Source organism: Mobula birostris, chromosome 13 (assembly GCF_030028105.1).
Source record: "Mobula birostris isolate sMobBir1 chromosome 13, sMobBir1.hap1, whole genome shotgun sequence".
NCBI lineage: Eukaryota > Metazoa > Chordata > Chondrichthyes > Myliobatiformes > Myliobatidae > Mobula > Mobula birostris.
Window position 1 is genome coordinate 49,265,079 of NC_092382.1, and position 20,033 is coordinate 49,285,111.

A 20,033-nucleotide genomic window follows, 5' to 3' on the forward strand; every position below is an offset into this window, starting at 1 on the left:
TGGTCCCTCTCTCTCAGCCCCACGATTCCTGCACGGACCCCGGGGAGCTTCCGGCTGATGAGGGAATGGGAACTGATGGATCTCTCAGACAGAGCTGAGCTCCAGCCATCTAAATGCAAGGATTAGGAACTCGGAGAAAGGGAACAAAATCTTTTACATCAGCTGTTGAGAAAATCACCTTTGTTCTGCCTCCAGTCACAAACAAGAGAAAATCTGCAGAGAAGGCACAGTTTTAAGGTGTTTGGAAGCAGGTACGAAGGAGATGTCGGGGGTGTTGTGTTCTCTATACGTACCGTGGGTTACTAATAACAAACATATTCTGGCAGAATTGAACTTTTATTTGACAGCAACAAAACCACGTTTTACACCGCCATGCAACACACATCAAAGTTGCTGGTGAACGCAGTAGGCCAGGCAGCAGCTCTAGGAACAGGTACAGTCGACGTTTCGGGCCGAGACCCCCGAAATGTCGACTGCACCACTTCCTAAAGATGCTGCCTGGCCTGCTGCGTTCACCAGCAACTTTGATGTGCGTTGCTTGAATTTCCAGCATCTGCAGATTTCCTGTTGTCTGCCCGTGAGAACATGTTTTGACCCATTCTTTCTGGGTACATAATGATACCAAACACCTTTGCCCTGGACAACAAGTAGCTTTCATATCACAAATGAGCCAGACTCCAATGAGACAGACTACTGCCCTTCCCATCATATTCATTGGCATTGCCATCAATGAGTTCACCACCGTCAGTCACCTGGGGGAGGGTTCAGGGGAAATATTTATGTACGATACAGAAACTGGTGTTACCTGTGTGTATTGTGGCGATGCAAAAATTGCTGGAGAATTTGCAAGTGGGAAGAAGTGGGGTGATATTTGGATATCTGAGTTTTTAAAGCATCATTTAACAAGCAAATCACGTATGGACAGTGTACAAAAGCTCTGGCGAGAAAATCCTTCATTACCCGCTGCAGGCCTGCTACATAGGTTGTGTGAGAGTGCGGATGAACTGAATCGAACCCAGAGGAGATCAAACTTTTTATTAACAGTGATTTGCTAGCTGTTAAAATGAATACCTCTCTATATAAAATTCAGTGTGCACATCTTGTTGTCACTGAGTAAAAATTGGACAGCACAAGATATTTTTGCACACACTTGTCATTACAATTTTGAGGGGACATTGGTGGGAAGATGGGGAGACCTCCAGTGTCCCTGATGCCTTCACCTACAAGATGTGCATCCAGCTGCAGCTTGTAACCCTTCACTCTAAGGAGTTGGAGCTGGAAATGGATGAATTCTGGATCATCCGGGAGTTTGTGGGGGGGAGGTGGTGATAGCTATGACATGAAGAGAGGTGGGTTTCACCCAAGGTACAGGACATAGGAAACTGGGTGAGCGTCAGGAAGTGGAATGAGGTTAAATAGCCATCACAGAGTACTCTTGTGGCCATCCCACACAACAACAGGTGGACCACTTTAGATACTTTTGGGGGGGAGGGGGAAATTACCTGGCAGAAGAAAGTCAAAGCGGTGACAAGGGATTTGTTAGTTCGGGAATTAAAACTAGCAGAGGTCTAATATTCTAGTGGTAAGGCTGGCTTGTGCGAGTGTGGGGGGTCGGGGGTGTTGGTTAAACTAAAGTTGCAGGGGGGAGGTGGGAGGGAGAATGCTAGAACAGATAGTGGAGAGGGTGAATGGAATTGAATTGACTTCATTACTTAGATCCTTCATATACATGAGGAGTAGAAATCTTTATGTTACCTCTCCAGCTAAATGTGCAAGTTATAGTAATTTATAATAAATAGTTTGTACATAGGACAGTCAATATAACATAGAAATATAATTGTGTCAGCATGAATTAATCAGTCTGATGTCCTGCTGGACAAAGCTGTCCTGGAGCCTGTTGGTCCTTTTGCTGTGGTACAGTTTCCTGGATGGTAGCAGCAGGAGCAGTTTGTGTTTGTGGTGAATTGGGTCCCCAATATCATTTGGGCCCTTTTTACACACCTGTCTCTGTAAATGTCCTGAATAGTTGGAAGTTCACATCTACAGATGCGCTGGGCTGTCCGCACCACTCTCTGCAGAGTCTTGCGATTGAAGGAAGTAAAGGTCCCATACCAGGCAGTGATCCGGTCAGTCAGGATGCTCTCAATTGTGCCCCTGTAGAATGTTCTTAGGATTTGGGGGCCCACACTAAACTTCAATCATCTGAGGTGAAAGAGGCACTATTCTGCCTTTTTCACCACATGGCCAGTATGTACAGACCACATGAGTTCCTCGGTGACGTTTATGCCGAGGAACTTAAAGCTGTTCACCCTCTCAACCCCAGATCCATTGATGTCAATAGGGGTTAGCCTGTCTCCATTCCTCCTGTCGTCCACAATCAACTCCTTTGTTTTTTGTGACAATAAGAGAAAGTTTGTTTTCTTGACACCAGTCAGATGTTGTTCAGACCTCAGATAGAGTCAGCAATCAAATGGTTGAGCATGGTGCGGTGAATGTGCTGAGCTGTGTATATCACAATGCAAGAAGCATCGTAGGAGAGCTAGATGAGCTCAGGACAGGGAATTATGATGTTGTAGCCATTACTGGGACTTGGTTGCACCCAACAGTCTGAGGGATTGAGAGGAACAAATTTGTAGAGAGATCGCAGACTATGCCAAGAAACAAAGGTTGATACAGTAAGTGATTTTAACTTTTCATATATTGACTGGGGCTCCCATACTGTAAAAGGACTAGCAGGGGTAGAGTTTGTCAAATGTGACCTTAGTCAGTCGGTAAAATTCCCGATGTAGAAGTGTGCAATAAGCTATTAGCAAATGGTCCAGAGCTAGTGACAGAAATTAGTGTAGGGGAACACTTTGTACCTGGTGATCATAATGCAATGAGATTCCAAGTAAATATGGAAACAGAGAGGTCTGGACCCCTCTTGAGATTCTAAATTGGAGAAAGGTATCTTTTTGAAAGGTGTACTTGGTAGCGGGAGTTCTTCAGAGGTGAATTTTGAGGGTGTAGAGTTTGTATGTGCCTTCCAAAATAAAAGTTGAAAGGGAACTGGTGCAGGGAACCTTGGTTTTCAAGTGATTTTGAGACTCCAGATATTTTGTTCCCCGAAATGCCTCAGACTGTTGGGTGCTAAGAAGACTCATTAATTACTACAATATCATAATTCCACACCCTGAGCTCATCTGACTTTCTTTAGTTACCTTCTGTTGGTTTCTAAAAGCTCCCCAATGTTTTTTTTTCTATTATTTGCCTCTCGTTGGCTTTGGCTTCTCATTTCAGCCACGGTTATGCCCTCCTGCCTTTACAATGCTTCCACTTCTTTGGGATGTGTCTATCACTCAGCTCCCGAATTGCTCGCAGAAACTCCAGCCATTACTGCTCCATTGTCATTCCTACCAGTTTCCCCTGACAATCAAATTTGCCCAGCTTCTCTGTCATAGAGACATGGAGAAGGTCAGTACAGAATGTTAGAGTGGATTTCTCCTTTTCCTGAATCTATAACAGCTCCTGCTTCCCTGAGGATGTCTGTTCCAAGGATCGTGCCCTCATTATTTGGACATACCCAAGAATACACTGGAAGCTGTACTCCCCCGATTTCTAGTATTTGCATCTCGCTTCTTTCTGCTTTTACTGTTTTCCCTCCTACACCCCTGATATAACTGGCCTGTCCGGTCGTTGGTAAGGGCAAGTCTGTTATCGCTACAGATGCCCCTGTGTCCACTAACATATTGCATTGCCGTCCCCCTAACAATGCCGTTATGTACATCCGTGAGTCACCAGCACTGGCCGTGAAGCCTGCTGCCACATCCTTCTCTGCCTTAAGAAGCGCTGTCACTAACTCCTTGATCTGATCAACAGTCAGACTGGTGGGGTGAGTGACTGGGTGTCTGCTGTCTCCTTCGCCTGGGTTTTCCCCCTCCCTTTTAGACACTGTCTCCAGCAATGTCCCAATAGGCCACAGCTGTAGCATATCAGCTCCTTCACTGCCTTATACCTGGTCCGGCAGTCCTTTACAAAGTGCCCTGGCTGCTGGCAAGCAAAGCAAACCCTCCGGGATATCACAGCAGCTGCATCCACTATACCCACTTTACGATTTATCTTGCCTTTTCTTTGGTCAATCTCACTGGCTCACGAAACTATCTCAGAGTAGTTGGACCCTACCATTATACCTAAATCTAAAACTTCTTGGTGGGCTGAACTCAGCCCTTCCTTCAGCATTTTTAGGAAGACTGGGTCGTCCCTCCCTGGGTTATCCAACCCTGAATACTCTTCGTACACTCGGTATTTACGTTCTGCGTAATCCATGGCTGTCTCGTCAGCCTTTTGAATCACTGCCATTATCATTCCCCAGCTACTCTCGCCTCCCCCCAGGCGCTGCCTCACTTCCTCTTTAAAGGAGCGATATCTTTCTTCATTACTGGCGCTCCCGGTAGTTGCCCATGTACCATCCCGCACCCCCTGGGCCATCCTGTCCCACATATTCCTCAGGCACTTGACTTTCACTGACACAGTATATCTTTAGGGTGCATCTGGTGAATTTCAACCATTTCCTCGAGTTTGCGCCAGAATTCTGAATTCCCACAGGCGACTTTAAGTGAGGGCAACTCGGACAAAATGCTCTGTTTCTCCCCAGGGTTGAAGGGCTTATGAATAGTTGTAATCAAGGTCAAGGGCTGGCTCGGATCATCAGGGTTCTCAGCCTGACGTTGCCTGACTTCAATAGGTGCCATTCTGGTAGACTTATCTGGGTAAAACCTCTCCCTGAGATATCTCCATACTAATTCCCACACTACGCAAAATATAAAACTGCAGAGTACGTATTCCACAATCTGCCACTTTTGAGTACCCGAACTCTTGATGCCTGCTGTATTCCCTTGCATCACACTTGCACACGCATACACTAAAATGCAGCTCCCCGAACGAGTATACACACCCCCACGCTGACGTCTCGAACCGTACCGTTGGTTACCACCTTTCGCAACTGGTGGTTCAACTCTCACCAAGTTAACATGCAAAGATTCCTCACTTACATAAACACACATGCACACGCACACACTACTTTAATATCTACCAGTCATTTCTCCACGTTCGTGATACCTCATGTTCCCGTGTGTCCACCGACTGAACAGATCCAAGTGTGAGTGTTATTTTAGAAAAATACTCACCAACTTAGACTGCTAGGAACACTGGCCACACGACGGGTCACGAAGGTATCCCACTCCTGACACCAAATGTTGTAGAGTGGATGAGATCACTGGAGAGACAGAGTCACTGGTAGATACAAAGCAGCTTCTTTATTCGACACAACAAGGTACAGCAGGCATCTTACGGACGGAGACGCTTTCCGCAGAAAGGTCTGCTAGCTAAAATGTGGGCTCGATATTTATACGCTAAACACAAAGGCAATTGCTACTTAAAAAGTTACAGACAATGCTTCCTTTTGAAGTTACATACAAACATCACACCTTCGATTTCATCCTTTCCTTCTGACGCCAACATGTCTGTGTTGGTGTCCACAGCCTTTAGTTGAATCCACAATACATTTATTTGGCATTTTACGCGCTAACATAGAAGACAATTAATATTTATAATGTATAGATAAGACTGTCTTCAAAACTACAGCATCAGGCACCAGAAGCATCTGGTATTTACACCTTTTAGGAAGCCCATCGTGGTGGACTCAATCCACAGTCCTTTGTCAAACAGTTAAAATAGAAGTCTGGTGGCCAAAGTCATTTAAGTGTTAACAAATCATCTACCCAAAAAGAAATCCACTCTAACACAGAAACATGCCCACACTGGAAGATCAGAATGGTAATCTATATGAGGAGTCAAAATAGATAGGAGAGATTTTAAATAGTGTTTTTGCATCCGTATTTGCTCAGGAGATGGACACAGAGTCTATAGAAGTGAGGCAAAACGGTATCATCTTCATGGACCCTGTACAGATTATAGAGGTGGAGGTGTTTGCTGTCTCAAGGCAAATTAGCGTGGATAAATCCCCAGGGCCTGGCAAGTTGTTCCCTGGGACTCTGTGGAAGACATGTGCAGAAATTGTCAGGACCTAAACACAGATATTTAAATAACCCTCAGTGTCAGGTGAGGTACTGGAGGATTGGAGGACAGCCAATGTTGTTCTGCTGTTCAAGAAAAGCTCTAAAAATAAACTAGGAAATTATACGTTGGTGAGCTTGACATCAGTAGTGGGAAGGTTATTGGAACATATGTGCAGGAAGCAGATATATAAGTATTTGGATCAATGTGGACTGATTAAGAATAGGCAGTGTGGCTTTGTGCATGGTAGGTCATGGCTAACCAATCTTATAGAGTTTCTCGAGGAAGTTATCAGGAAAGTGGATGAGGGCAAGGCAGTGGACGTTGTCTACATAGACTTTAGCAAGGCACTTAATGAAGTCTTATATGGGAGGTTGGTCAAGAAGGTTTAGTCACTCAGCATTCAAGATGAGATAGTAAATTTGATGAGACATTGGCTTTGGGAGAAGCCAGACTGTGGTAGAAGATGGTTGCCTCTCTGACTGGAAGCCTGTGACTAGTGGTGTGCCACAGGGATCGGTGCTGGATCTGTTGTTGCTTGTCATCTATATCAGTAATCTGGATGATAGTGTGGTTAACTGGATCAGCAAATTTGTAGATGACACCAAGGTTGGGGGTGTAGTGGACAGTGAGGAAGGCTATCATGGCTTGCAGTGTGAACTGGACCAGCTGGAAATATGGGTTGAGAAATGGAAAGTGGAATTTAATGCAGACAAGTGTGAGGTTTTTGATAGGACCTAGGTCTTACACAGTGAATGGATGGGCACTGAGGAGTGTTGTTGAAGAAAGGGATCTGGGAATACAGCTCTATAATTCACTGAAAATGGTGTCACAGGTAGATAGGGATGGAAAAAAGAAAAAAATTTTGGCGCATTGGCCTTCATAAACCAAAGTACTGAGTACAGGAGATGGATGTTTTGTTAACGTTGTACAAGACATTGGTGAGATCTAATTTGGAGTGCAGTTTTGGTCACCAACCTGCAGGAAAGATGTAAAAGAGGTTGAAAGAGATCAGAGAAAATTCACAAGGATGTTGCCAGGTCTGGAGGACTTCGGTTATAAGGGGAGATTGAACAGGTCAGGACTTTAGAACATTCCAAGGAATAAAGGGAGATTTGATGGAGGTGTAACAAAATTATGAGGGGTATAGATAGGGTAAATGCAAGCTGGCTTTTACCACTGAGATTGGGTGGGACTACATCCACAGGCCATGGGTTAAGGGTGAAAGGTGAAAAGTTAAGGGGAACATGAGGGGAAACTTCTTCACACAGACGGTCATCCAGGTGTGGAATGAGCAGAAAGCACAAGTGATGCATGCGAGCTCAATTTCAACATTTCAGAGGTTTGTATAAGTACCTGGATGGTAGGGATATGCGAGTAGAAAGTTTAAATAGTTCAGCACAGACTAGATGGGTCAAAGGGTCTGTTTCTGTGTTGTTCTTTTCTATGACTGAGACAAGAACCTTAAGTAATACTAACATTCACTCTAATTCCTTTTAACAGCCGTGCAGACCAACCATACATCTGAGTAGGAGATATTTACATGGCGTTAAAACTGTGGCACTTTAAGTTAACAGTAGATAAAAGAAAATCCCAGCTGCACGTTAACAAAGGCTATTTGTGTGAGAGTGTTTCAGTTACTGTGGGGCCAGGCACCCATGCAGCTCAGTGGGAACAGGGAATAATACCAGTGGAAGAGTCAAACTGAGCCAGGTCACAGATTGGAGATGGCAGAAATGCCCCATTCTTTAGAGACAGGAAGAGCATCAGAGAGTTTGATTGTCATTCCAGATACCAGCACTGTGCCCAGTTAGAAGATGATTTCTCGCTCCAACTTGGGTTGACCCTCACTGTAACAGTGTGATGTCAGATCACACCTTGGTGACTAAAGTGATCTCATCTGAAATGTTGTCCTACACCCATTGATGGATTTTGTAAATCTTTTTTACAGGTTAAAAATGACAAGGAATTTGTCTATGGGAATCTCGAACACAACACGCCAGTTTTGCTGTCTCTGTCCAGATATTTAAAAAGTGGAGCAAGGGATTCACTCGAACATCCTTCCTGCTCAGACAGTGGGAATGGATTCAGACAGTCATCTCAACTGAAGGTACATCAGTAAGTTGACACTTGGACAAGGCCATTTACCTGTTCTGTGTGTGAGAAGGGATTCAGTCGGTCTTCTCACTTGTAGACACACCAGTCAGTTAACACTGGGTAGAAGCTGGTTATCTGCTGAGTTTGTGGGGAAGGATTCACTCGGTCATCTAATCTAATGGCTCACCAGCGAGTGCACACCGGGGAGCGACCATTCACCTGCTCGGACTGTGGGAAGGGATTCACTTTTTCATCTAAACTGAAGGTACATCAAAGAGTTCACACTGGAGAGAGGCCGTTCACCTGCTCACAGTGCGGGAAGGGATTCACTCAGGCGTCTCACCTACTGATACATCAGGCAGTTCACACTGCAGAGAGGGATTTCACCTGCTCAAACTGTGGGAAGAGTTTCCTTCACTCTTCCACCCTACAGAGACACCGGTCAGTTCACACTGGGCAGAGGCCGTTCACCTGCTCAGTCTGTGGGAAGACATTCACTCAGTCATCCCACCTGCAGAGTCACCAGCGAGTTCACACTGGGGAGAAGCCGTTCACCTGCTCAGACTGTGGGAAGGGATTCACTCAGTCAGCCCACCTACAGAGTCACCAGCGAGTTCACACTGGGGAGAAGCCGTTCACCTGCTCAGACTGTGGGAAGAGATTCACTCGGTCATCCAACCTACAGATGCACCAGCGAGTTCACACTGGGGAGAGACCGTTCACCTGCTCAGACTGTGGGAAAGGATTCCATCAATCGTCCACCCTACAGAGACACCAGCAAGTTCACACTGGGGAGAAGCCATTCACCTGCTCAGACTGTGGAAAGGGATTCACTCGGTCATCCTCCCTATTGGAACACCAGTCAGATCACTCTGGGGAGAGGCCATTCACCTGCTCAGAATGTGGGAAAGGATTCACTTGCTCATCTAAACTGAAGGTACATCAGCGAGTTCACACTGGGGAGAGGCCGTTCACCTGCCATGAATGTGGGAAAGGATTCACTTCGTCATCTCATCTGAAGGTACACCAGCGAGTTCACACTGGGGAGAGGCCATTCACCTGCCGTGAATGTGGGAAGGGATTCCATCGATCATCCAATCTAGTGACACACCAGCAAGTTCACACTGGGGAGAGGCCGTTCACCTGCTGTGAATGTGGGAAAGCATTCACACGATCATCACATCTACTGAGACACCGGTCAGTTCACACTGGGTAGAGACCATTCCCCTGCTCAGTCTGTGGGAGGGGATTCCATCGATCATCCAACCTTCATAGACACCAGCAAGTTCACATTGGGGTTAGGCCATTCACCTGCCCAGACTGTGGGAAAGGATTCACTTTATCATCTCACCTACAGAGACACTAGCGAGTTCACACTGGGGAGAAGCCATTCACCTGCTCAGACTGTGGAAAGGGATTCACTCGATTATCCTCCCTATTGGCACACCAGTCAGTTCACACAGGGGAGAGGCCGTTCACCTGGTCAGAATATGGGGAGGGATTCGCTCAGTCATCTCATCAGCTGAGACACCAGCGAGTTCACATTGGGTAGAGGCCGATCACCTGCTCAGACATTGGGAAGAGATTCTCTCAGCCATCTCCACTAAATGTGAATCATTTAGTTCACACTGGGGAGAGGCCGTTCACCTGCTGTGAATGTGGTAAGCGATTAACTCAGTAATGTAACCTTGTGATACAATACCGGGTTCACACTGGGGGAAAAAGTTTCAATAAGCTGCATGCTGGATATTTGTCCATCACAGTTGCTGATGCAATTTTGAGAGTGACTGTCGGTGCTGAACTCTGCAATTATTGCTGCTGCTCACCACACCCAGTTCTGCACCCTGGTCACTGGGCATGGGAGGAGTTTCTTCTGCTGCATATTCACCTTTAATGGGACTGGAGTTTAATATTCTGGATCTGTGACAAATAAATCAGTTCTATTTTAAATTCTGTCTCCGGTACTCAGTGAATTTATAACACAACTACTGTACAGTAGAGAGTCAACTCAGGCCGGCTGGACCCTGCCAGTGATTCAGTTCCATGACGGTCAATTTAAATCCTCCCTTGTTGTTCCTCTCTTGCTCTGCCTGTGGTGATGGGTTCCAAACAGTCACCACTCTGTGGGTGAAGAGGTTTCCCTTGAATTCTCTGCAGTCTGAAGAAGTCGAGCTGACTGCAGTTCTGTTTGAGATGTTCTTCACCCCTCTAATCTCTGGGCTAAGGAAGAATGACATTGGTAGTTAACCTCCTTATTCACTGTACATTTCCACATTATGGGTCATTTTCCCTGCTTCTCAAAGGTTGTTAGAAAACACCACTGTCCTCTAAAGACTGAAAGCAGAATGGGAAACCATCAGTTGGATGTTCAATGAAACAGGGTCAGAAACCAGAGGCAGGTCTGCACAGGGCAGAGTTTGGGGCTCTGGACGATGGTTGGGGTAAGAACGTATGATGAGGAGAAGGGAATCAGCAGCAGGACATGGCAACGAATGGCAGAGTAACAACATTTGGAAGCTGATTGACAGAGAAAATCTTTTGTTTCTCTGACCGATGACACAAACAATACCTGTGGTGAGGTGCTCCACTGGTCGAGGATGTGTGTGTTGGAAATGGTTTTATCTATTGAGGGAGTTGTTCCTGCTTGTTTATCCTGTAATATTATATCCAGATGGTTATTATGGATTGTCCTATTTGAAATAATGTATTGATTATCACAGAATTTGTCAGATTTTGATCCTGAAACGGGATCAGGCTTGAATTTATGGTGCCTTTATGAAGTGATGGAGGGCATTCATGAGTTTGTATTTTAGAGCAAGATTTTGGTGAATGATATTTACCACTTGACTGTACCTTTGTAAATGATCAGATTGAGTTGAACTGCTGCAGGATCCTGGAATGTGTTGGATTGTGTCTGGTTTCTCTTGGCATTTTCTGTACTTTCTGCCTTGTTTGTTTGTATTTTCATTTTTTTTTTCTGTTTGTTAACCAGCTTGTCCTGTATTTCTGCAAGGAACCCCTCTGTTTCTGGGAAGAGGTCTCCAACTCTCAGTCAGGTTCTCGAAGCTTCCTTGTCACCATCTCATCTGCTCAGATCATTGGGATGTCTCCCATGGAGGGTCATACTCATTCCACTGGTTAATGTTTTCTTTGACAGTGGTGATTCATTTTTCTGAGTTGGCCTCTCATTTAAGTTTTTTCGTCTGTATCTCTCATCACAATTGCATATACACACATGGAGCACTGAATCCTGTTATTTTTTGATGAAAGTATACACTGAGGTTTTTTCTGACTGTTGTGTGATTTCTTTTTCATGTGTGTTAATTCTCTTCCTCCTTCTGTCCAAGGTACTGTTAATCTAAGTGGGTTTGAGCGTAAATAGTCTTTTCTAAAGTTCTTACTTATCTTTGTAAATTTTACGGATTGAAGTGGCAGCAAGATATTTTTAAAAAAGTCAATGTCGGTTTTGATGGAAGTGTTTATTGCCTTTGTTGTATTTGCTAACCATTGAGCTCTGTTTGGCAGGTTTTTTTAAGCCTTGAACTAAATTTTGTCAAAGGTTTTCCCTATTTCACACTACTTTCTATTTTCTTTGCTTGTTGATATTCCAGGTATGTGGGTATCAAGAGTCCCGATGAAGGGTCTTGGCCTGAAATGTTGATTCCCATCCATAGATGCTGCCTGACATGCTGAGCTCCTCCAGCACTTTGTGTGTAGTTCTCTAGATTTCTGGCATCTGCAGGTCCTCTTGTTTCCCGGATACATATGTTTTTTGAAAGAACAAGCTGGTAGTGGGGTTGTGTGGATCTGTTGGTAAAATAGTAAATAAAATCATTAGAACGAGCTGGCAGAGGGTTGGAAGGTCTAGAACCTGTGGGTAGAATTAAGGAACAGCAAATGTAAAAAAAAATCCCTCATGGGAATTGTAGAGAGACCTCCAAACAGTAGTGAGTATGTGGTCCACAAATTACAATGGGAGATAGAAAGTGCGTGCCAAAAGGGCAATGTTACAATAGTCATGGGGGATTGTCATGCAGGTGATTAGGAAAATTAGGATGGTGTTGGTGTCAAGACGAGGAATTCCTAGAATGTCTACAAGATGCTCTTTAGAGTAGCTGGTGGTTGAGACCACTTGGTGATCAGCTATTCTGGATTGTGTGTTGTAATGAAGCAGAATTAATTGGGTCACTTAAGTTCAAAGAACCCTCAGGGGCAAGTGATCATAATATGAACAAATTCACCCTGACATTGGAGAAGGAGAAGCTAAAGTCAGATGTCGAAACAAAAAAGGACTAGAGAGGCATGAGAGAAAATCTGGTCAAAATTAATTTGAAAAGAACATGGGCAGGGATGAAAACAGAGCAGCAATGGCTGATAAGAGAAACCAAAGACAACATAAAAACCAAAGAGAGGGCACAGAACAAAAAATTACCAGGAAGTTAGAGGATTGGGAAGCTTTTAAAAACCAACAGAATGCAACTAAAATAAATAAGAAGGGGAAGATGGAACACATAGGTGAGCTAGCCAGTAGTATTAAAAAGGATACCAAATTTTTCTTCAGGTACATATAGTGTACAAGAGAGGTGGAAGTGGATATCGGACCACTGAAAAATGATGCTGGAGAGGCAGTAATGGGGTGGGGGTGCAAGGTGATGGTAATGGAACTGAATAAGTATTGTACATCACTCTTATCTGTCGAAGACTCTGGCAGGAATATGGAAGTCCCAGATGTCAGTTGTCAGAATGTGTAAAGTTACGTTACTCAGGAGAAGGTTCTTGGGAAACAGAGATGGTCTGAAGATAAGTAGGTCACCTGGACCAGATGGTGTACACCCCAGAGATCTGAAAGAGGTGGCTGAAGAGATGTAGAGTCATTGGCTATGATCTTTCGAGAATCGTTAAGGAAATGATATCCTAGAAAGTTTTTCCCTTCACTACTCCCCCTCTCCCAGTTTCACCTATCTCCTCCAACTTCTTCCACCCCTCTCACCCCCACACTTCTTTCTCTGACATCTCATCTTTTTTTTCCCCCCAGTCCTGATAAAGGGTCTCGGCCCGAAACATCATCTGTTTACTATTTCCCATATATGCTGTCTGGCCTCCTAGGTTCCTCCTGCATTTTGTGTATGTGTTGGTTGGATTTCCAGCATCCACAGATTTTCTCCTGTTTTTGATAATAAAAGCAAAAGTGGGGTCATATAATATAGCAAGAAAATATTGGGAAGTTAGAGGATTGGAAACTTTTACATAACCAACAGGAGACAACAAAAAAAGACGCACAGGAGAGACAAGATGAAAAATTAAGATAAGTGAGCCAATAATATCAAGTATAAAAATGTCTTTTTCAGATATATAAAGAGTAAAAGAGAGGCAAGTATGGATATTGTACTGCTGGAAGGTGATGCTGGCGAGTTATTAATAAAGCAAAGAAATAGCGGCCGAATGTAATAAGTATTTTGTGTCAATCTTCACTGTGTAAGACACCAGCAGTATCAGACCATAAGTCATAGGAGCAGAATTAGGCCATTCAGCCCCATCAAGTCTGCTCCACCGTTCTATCATGGCTGATCCCAGTTCTTACTCAACCCCATGCATCTGCCTCCTCGGCATATCCTGTACTGCCCTGACTGACCAGGCAATATTTCCCTGTACAGAAGCTATGCTGGCTTTGACTTATTTCATCATAAGTCTCCTAGTACCCTAAAACCTCATTTGTTATAATAGACTCCAACCCTTCCCCAGCCACTGACGTTAGGCTAACAGGACTATACATTGCTTTCTTTTGCCTTTCTCCCTTCTCAAAGAGTGGATTGACATTTGCAATCTTCCTGACCTCTGGGACCATGCCAGAATCAAGTGATTCATGACAGGTCATGACCAATGCATCTGTTCTCTCCTCAGCAACCTCTATCAGGACTCTGAGATGTAGTCCATCTGGTCCAGGTGACTTATCCATGTTAAGAACCTGAGTTTGTCTAGCACATTTTCCTTTGTAATAGCAATGGCACTCACTCCTGCTCCCTGACACTCACGGATCACTGGCACACTGCTAGTGTCTTCCACAGAGAAGACGATGCAAAGTCCCTATCAAGTTCATCTACCATCTCGTCCCCATTTCTATCTCATGAGCATCATTTTCCAGCGGTCCAATGTCAACTGTCGCCTCCCTTTCACATTTTTATAACTAGTTTATATTATTGTCTAGTTTGCCCTCTTATTTTACCTTTAGCATTCTTATCTATTTTTCATTGCCTGTTTTGGATTTTAAAAGCTACCCAATTATCTAACTTCCTACTCACTTTTGCTACCTTATATGCACTTTCCTTCACTTTTATACAGTCCTTAACTTCCTTTGTCAGCCACGGTAGCCTAGCCCCGCTGTTTGAGAGCTACTTCGTTGGGACATATCTGTCCTGTACATTATGAACTATTCTCAGAAACGTCAGCCACTTCTGCTCTGGCGTCATCCCCACCAGTATCCTTCTGCAATCCACCTGGAGAATCACCTCTCTCATGCCTGTGTAATTCCCTTTGTTCCATTGTGACACTACGCATGTGACCTATGCTCCTCCCTCACAAATTGCAGTAGGAATTCAATCATATTATTGTCCCTGCCTTCTAATGGTTCCTTTACATTAACCTCCCTAATATGATCTGGGTTATTACACGACACCCAGTCAAAGATTGTAGTTCCCCGAGTAGGCTCAACCATCAGCAGCTCTAAAAAGCCCTTTCGTAGGAATTCAATACATTCCCTCTCTTGCGATCTGACACAAATCTGACTTTCTCAAGTGTCCTGCAGATTGAAGTCACACACTACAATTGTGTCATTAAATTTATTACATAAATGCCAGCCATTCAGGAGTATCTGGGGCAGAAGTGAGGATACATGCTTTTTATCAAGGAAAGAACACACTTTGGAAGCTGAAAGGCCTGAAAGTAGATAAGACTCCTGGACCAGAACGTGAACACCTCAGGGTTCAGAAAGAGGTAGCTGAAGAGATTGTGAAGGCATTAGAGTCAGAGAACACCACAATACAGGAAAATGCCATTCGGCCAATCTAGTTCATGCCAAAACATTAATCTGCCGAGTTCCAACAACTTCCACCTGGACCATAGCCCTCCACATCCTTCTCATCCATGGACCAAAGCAAACTTCTCTTAAAGGTTGAAATCATCCCTGCCACTTGCTCTGGCAGCTCATTGCACACTCTCCCCATCTCTGAACAAATAATTTCCCCCTTAGTTTTCTCTTAAAGTAATGAGTAATGATGTATCACCAATCACCAGATTTTGGAATGGTTCTGGTGGACTAATAAGTACAAATGAGCGGGAGGCAGAAGAAAGAAAATTATAGGACAGTTCGGCTGACCACAATGGTCAGGAAGGTGTTTGTGTGTATTAAGGGTGAGTTTTTTGGGTACTGTAATTGGGGACGCCTTATGAAGTAGGCCAAGGTCAGCAGGAATCCTTTAGAGGAAATTATGTCTGACAAATCACTTGGAATTCTTTGAGGAAATAGCAGGTAGGATAGATAAAGCAGAGCCAGTGGATGTTGTTTGCCTGGATTTTCAGATGATCTTTAACAAGGTACCCCATGAAAGGCTCACTGAGAAAGTAAGGAGGCATGCGATCCAAGGCGACATTGTTTTGTGGATCCAGAACTGGCTTTCCCACAGAAGGCAAAGAGTGGTTGTAGATGGGTCATATTCTGCATGGAGGTCGGTGACCAGTGGTGTGCCTCAGGGATCTGTTCTGGGACCCCTACTCTTCTTATAAATGACCTGGATGAGGAAGTTAGTAAATTTGCTTATGACAAAAAAGGTTGGGGGTGTTGTGAATAGTGTGGAGGGCTGTCAGAGGTTACATCTGGACATTGATAGGATGCAAAACCGGGCTGAGAAGTGGCATATGGAGTTAACCCCAGATAAGTGTGAAGTGGCTCATTTTGGTAGGTCAAATATGATAGCAGAATATAGTATTAATGGCAAGACTCTTGGCAGTGTCGAGGATCAGAGCGACCTTGGGGTCCGAGTCTATAGGACACTCAAAGCTGCTACACACGTTAACTCTGTGGTTAAAAGGGCATATGGTGCATTGGCCTTCATCAATCGCAGAATTGAATTTAGGAGCCGAGAGGTAATGTTGCAGCTATATAGGACCCCGGTCAGACCCCACTTGGAGTACTGTGCTCAGTTCTGGTTGCCTGACAACAGGAAGGATGTGGAAACCATAGAAAGGGTGCAGAGGAGATTTACAAAGATGTTGCCTGGATTGGGGAGCATGCTCTATGAGAATAGGTTGAGTGAACTTGGCCTTTTCTCCTTGGAGTGACGGAGGAGAGGTTACAGCGGGACTTTGATAGGATGCAAAACTTGGCTGTGAAGTGACAGATGGAGTTCAAGCTGGAGGATGAGAGGTGACCTGATAGAGGTGTACAAGATGATGAGAAGCATTGATCGTGTGGATTGTCAGAGGCTTTTCCGAGGGCTGAAATTGCTATCACAAGAGGACACAGGTTTAAGGTGCTGGGGAGTAGGGACAGAGGAGATTGTCAGGGGAAAGTTTTTTACTCAGAGAGTGGTGAGTGTGTGGAATGGGCTGCCAGCAATGGTGGAGGAGGCGGATACGATAGGGTCTTTTAAGAGACTTTTAGACAGGTACATGGAGCTTAGAGAGATAGAGGGCTATGGGTAACTCTAGGTAATTTTAAGGTAAGGACACGTTCGACACAGCTTTGTGGGCTGAAGGGTCTGAATTGTGCTGTAGGTTTTCTATGTTTCTATGAACACACATTTCGTGTCAGTATCAGATTTGGAAATGTTGGATATGGTCTCTCAGCCAAATAGTTGACACAGTCTGGGAACAACTGGGCTCCGAGCACCGGTCCCTACAACACCGACTGGGACATCCTGCAGGCCCGGGAAGGGTCTGGTTATTCCTTGTGTTTGAACACACAGACACCAGGAACAGGATAAGGCCACTCGGCCCCTCTACACCGTCCTGTCATTCAATAAGACCCGGGCCCCCAACACCACTCCCATCCCCACTTTGCCCGGACCATTGGCCCCGCTTGCAGGGCAACAGTCTGCCGGTGTTTGCCCCCCAATGTGGTGAATCGCCACCACCGTGGGCTCAGACATTTCCACAGATGAGCCCCTCCTGTCCCCACCGGGACAAACATCCTGTCCGCCCCCTCTCTCACCGTCTTCATCCTCTCCCTCCCCGGGGAACCGGCATCAAACCGACGGGCCGAGCGGTCTCCTCCTACCTCTCAGCGATACATCAGACTCCGGCCGCAGGAGACGCTTCACAAACGCTCCAACTTCCCTCGGAGGGAAATGGAAATAAATCAGAAAGCGGACATTTACTTTGGGATTTGCTTTAAGGATTTCGGAGCTGCGGGCGACGGGGTCAGCGGGGGTAACGCCCTCTTGGGCGGTCCGCCTCCGCGACTGGGTGTAACCAGTGATTGACATCGCTTCGCACCAATGGGAATAGCGCGGCTTCAGAATCCTCTGTTGACAGCGGTGGGGGAGAGGGAAGAGGCTGGTCACGTGATTAGTAGCCCTGCCGTTAAACCGACCAAGCTCGAGCTCTCTAGCGCGTTGGTGACGTAAGACACCACAGACGTGGGAGCAGATCCCGGTGTGGGGGACCCATGTGTGACGTCAGTCACTTGGGGGGTGTGACGTCACCTGTGGGGGGCGCTTGTATTTAAAAACACTTTAATGGACGTTTCTTATGATTTCAGTGGGAAACAACATTAATCACGGGTTTCATCACTGAATCCAGTGTTGTGAGATGTAAAGTCCCTGTTATGTGTCCGGCTGTGCCGTGTTGTTGGTGGAGTGGGCAGCGTGGTGTTTGTCTCAATTCGGGTCACAACACCAGAATTGCCAGCGGGGTCCACACACAGTGTATTAGTGACCAGAAAACCTCCCGTCCCTGCAGTCTCTGTCTCCTGGTAAACTCAACACCCTGACAATGTGGACCATAGACACCCCTTCCTCTCAGAGTCAGGGAATCATTCAGACAGTGATCAAAGAGAGGAATTATATTTATTGGTCATTAAAGTTCACCCAGATTCGTGTGTATGAATTTGATGCGGAGTTCGGGAGTGTCACAGTGAAAGGGCGGCAAGGCTGAACTCTCTCCCTTGTCCAAACAGTCTTTCCAGCTGAGGCAGCAATTCACAATTTACTTCCTCTGACCTTTCATACCTCTGACCTGCTTTTCACTTCTCCCTGGGTCCACCCCTCCATCCCTTTCTCCTATTCTCTAATCTCCTCTGCTATTAGATATTTTCCCCTCCTGCTCTTGAGGTTTCCCACCGACCTGGCTTCAACTATCACCTTCGAGCGAGCCTTTTCCTCACCGCTCCGTTTTTATTCAGATATTTCCCCCGTTCCTTCTCAGTCCTGAAGAAGGATCTGAATCGTAATCGTATTTTTCTGTGAGGGAGGAGACCCGGAGGTGAGCTGGTCACACACGGTATCAGGAGAGTGACAGTAATGTGATTTCCTGTGTCACGGGTAGAGACAGAAGTCTCATGTGAGCAGTTGGTGAAGGTACAATTATCAGTTGTTTAGCAGAACTCGTTTGGTGTTTGTATTGTCCAGGTGATCTAAGGCCGTGTGGAGAGCCATTGTGATCACATCTGCCATGGACCTATCGTGGTGAGGGAGGAGTTCATTCTCACCATGACCAACCCTTCAACATCTCATCACCAGAGGTGTGAGAGCCACTGGATGATAGTCATTAAAGCAGCTCACTCTGCTCTTCGTGTTACTTGTCATCTGTAATCAGTAATTTGATTGAGAATGTACAATGGATAGTAAGTTTGCAGCAAGTAAGTTCAAACTACTATGTTTTCGAAAAACAGCACGTATAAACACTGCCCTCCGTTTCCTTGTCCCCAATCAGCCTCTCCCCTTCCTTACTGCCTTCCATCTCCACCCCATCTTCCCTCTTACCCCCACTTTGGACATAAGTTCAGGGTGAAAGCTGAAATATTTGAGGGGAATCTGAAGGGGAATTCTTCACTCAGAGTTTGGTGAGAGTGTGGAATGAGAGTTAGGTGAGAATGCCAGCAGAAGTTGTGGATGTGGGTTCTATTTAGACACTAAAGAGAAATTAGGGTGACGACATGGATGGGAGGTGTATGGAGGCTATGGTGCAGGTAGTTGGAACTGGGCAGTGAAAACAGAAACAGGTCAGCATTGACTAGATGGGCCGAAGGGCCTGTTTCAGTGCTGCTGGGCTCTGTGACTTCAATAATATTGTAATTTGCAATTTCCAGTCAGTGCTTTGCTGCTAATGACTGAGCCTGGAAATTTACAGTGTGGGTGAAGAGGCTGCCCAGTGACTGTTCCTGTGCTCAAAGTCACTGGGACATCCCATCACTGAGCAGATATTGTCATCTCCATTCTCTTTCACTCAGTCTGTCATTCAACACGTTCACTGTTCACAGGAAATCACAGAACTCACAGAGAAGGGAACCCCGACAGAGGGTTCCCCGCTCTTCCTCTGTCTGGTGATGGGGAAAGGCTCCCAGTCCCAGGGAGTGATGTGGGAATCCTTTGTGGAAATGAGGAATGGGTTGGCAAAGTTGGACACAATGCTGAAAGACGTTCTGGAGGTTGGTATGTTAAAACAAGACACTGAACTGAAAATCACATTGACACATTGCAGACTGCACAATATTACAGAACATAGACAGTACAGCACAGGGACAGGCCAAAATATTGTGCTGGATTGAATAAATTAGTAACCAAATGGCCAACTAAACTACACCCTCAATGTGCTCATATAACATGTGAATGGTTTTATGGTACATTTCAGGAGCTGATGCTATTCCAAATGGAAGCCGAAGAAAATGG

At 45.3% G+C, this 20,033-nt stretch overlaps 1 protein-coding gene across 1 annotated transcript in view; it reads left to right on the plus strand.

The window, feature by feature from the left end:
- LOC140206820 (uncharacterized) overlaps positions 1 to 20,033 on the plus strand; it is a 107,051-nt gene that overhangs the window by 12,381 nt on the left and 74,637 nt on the right. The window contains exons 2-3 of the mRNA XM_072275058.1: positions 8,006 to 9,221; positions 15,791 to 15,798. Of these exons, the coding sequence (XP_072131159.1) occupies positions 8,330 to 9,221; positions 15,791 to 15,798 (900 nt within the window). The 5' untranslated portion in view covers positions 8,006 to 8,329. The remainder of the gene's footprint in view (positions 1 to 8,005; positions 9,222 to 15,790; positions 15,799 to 20,033) is intronic.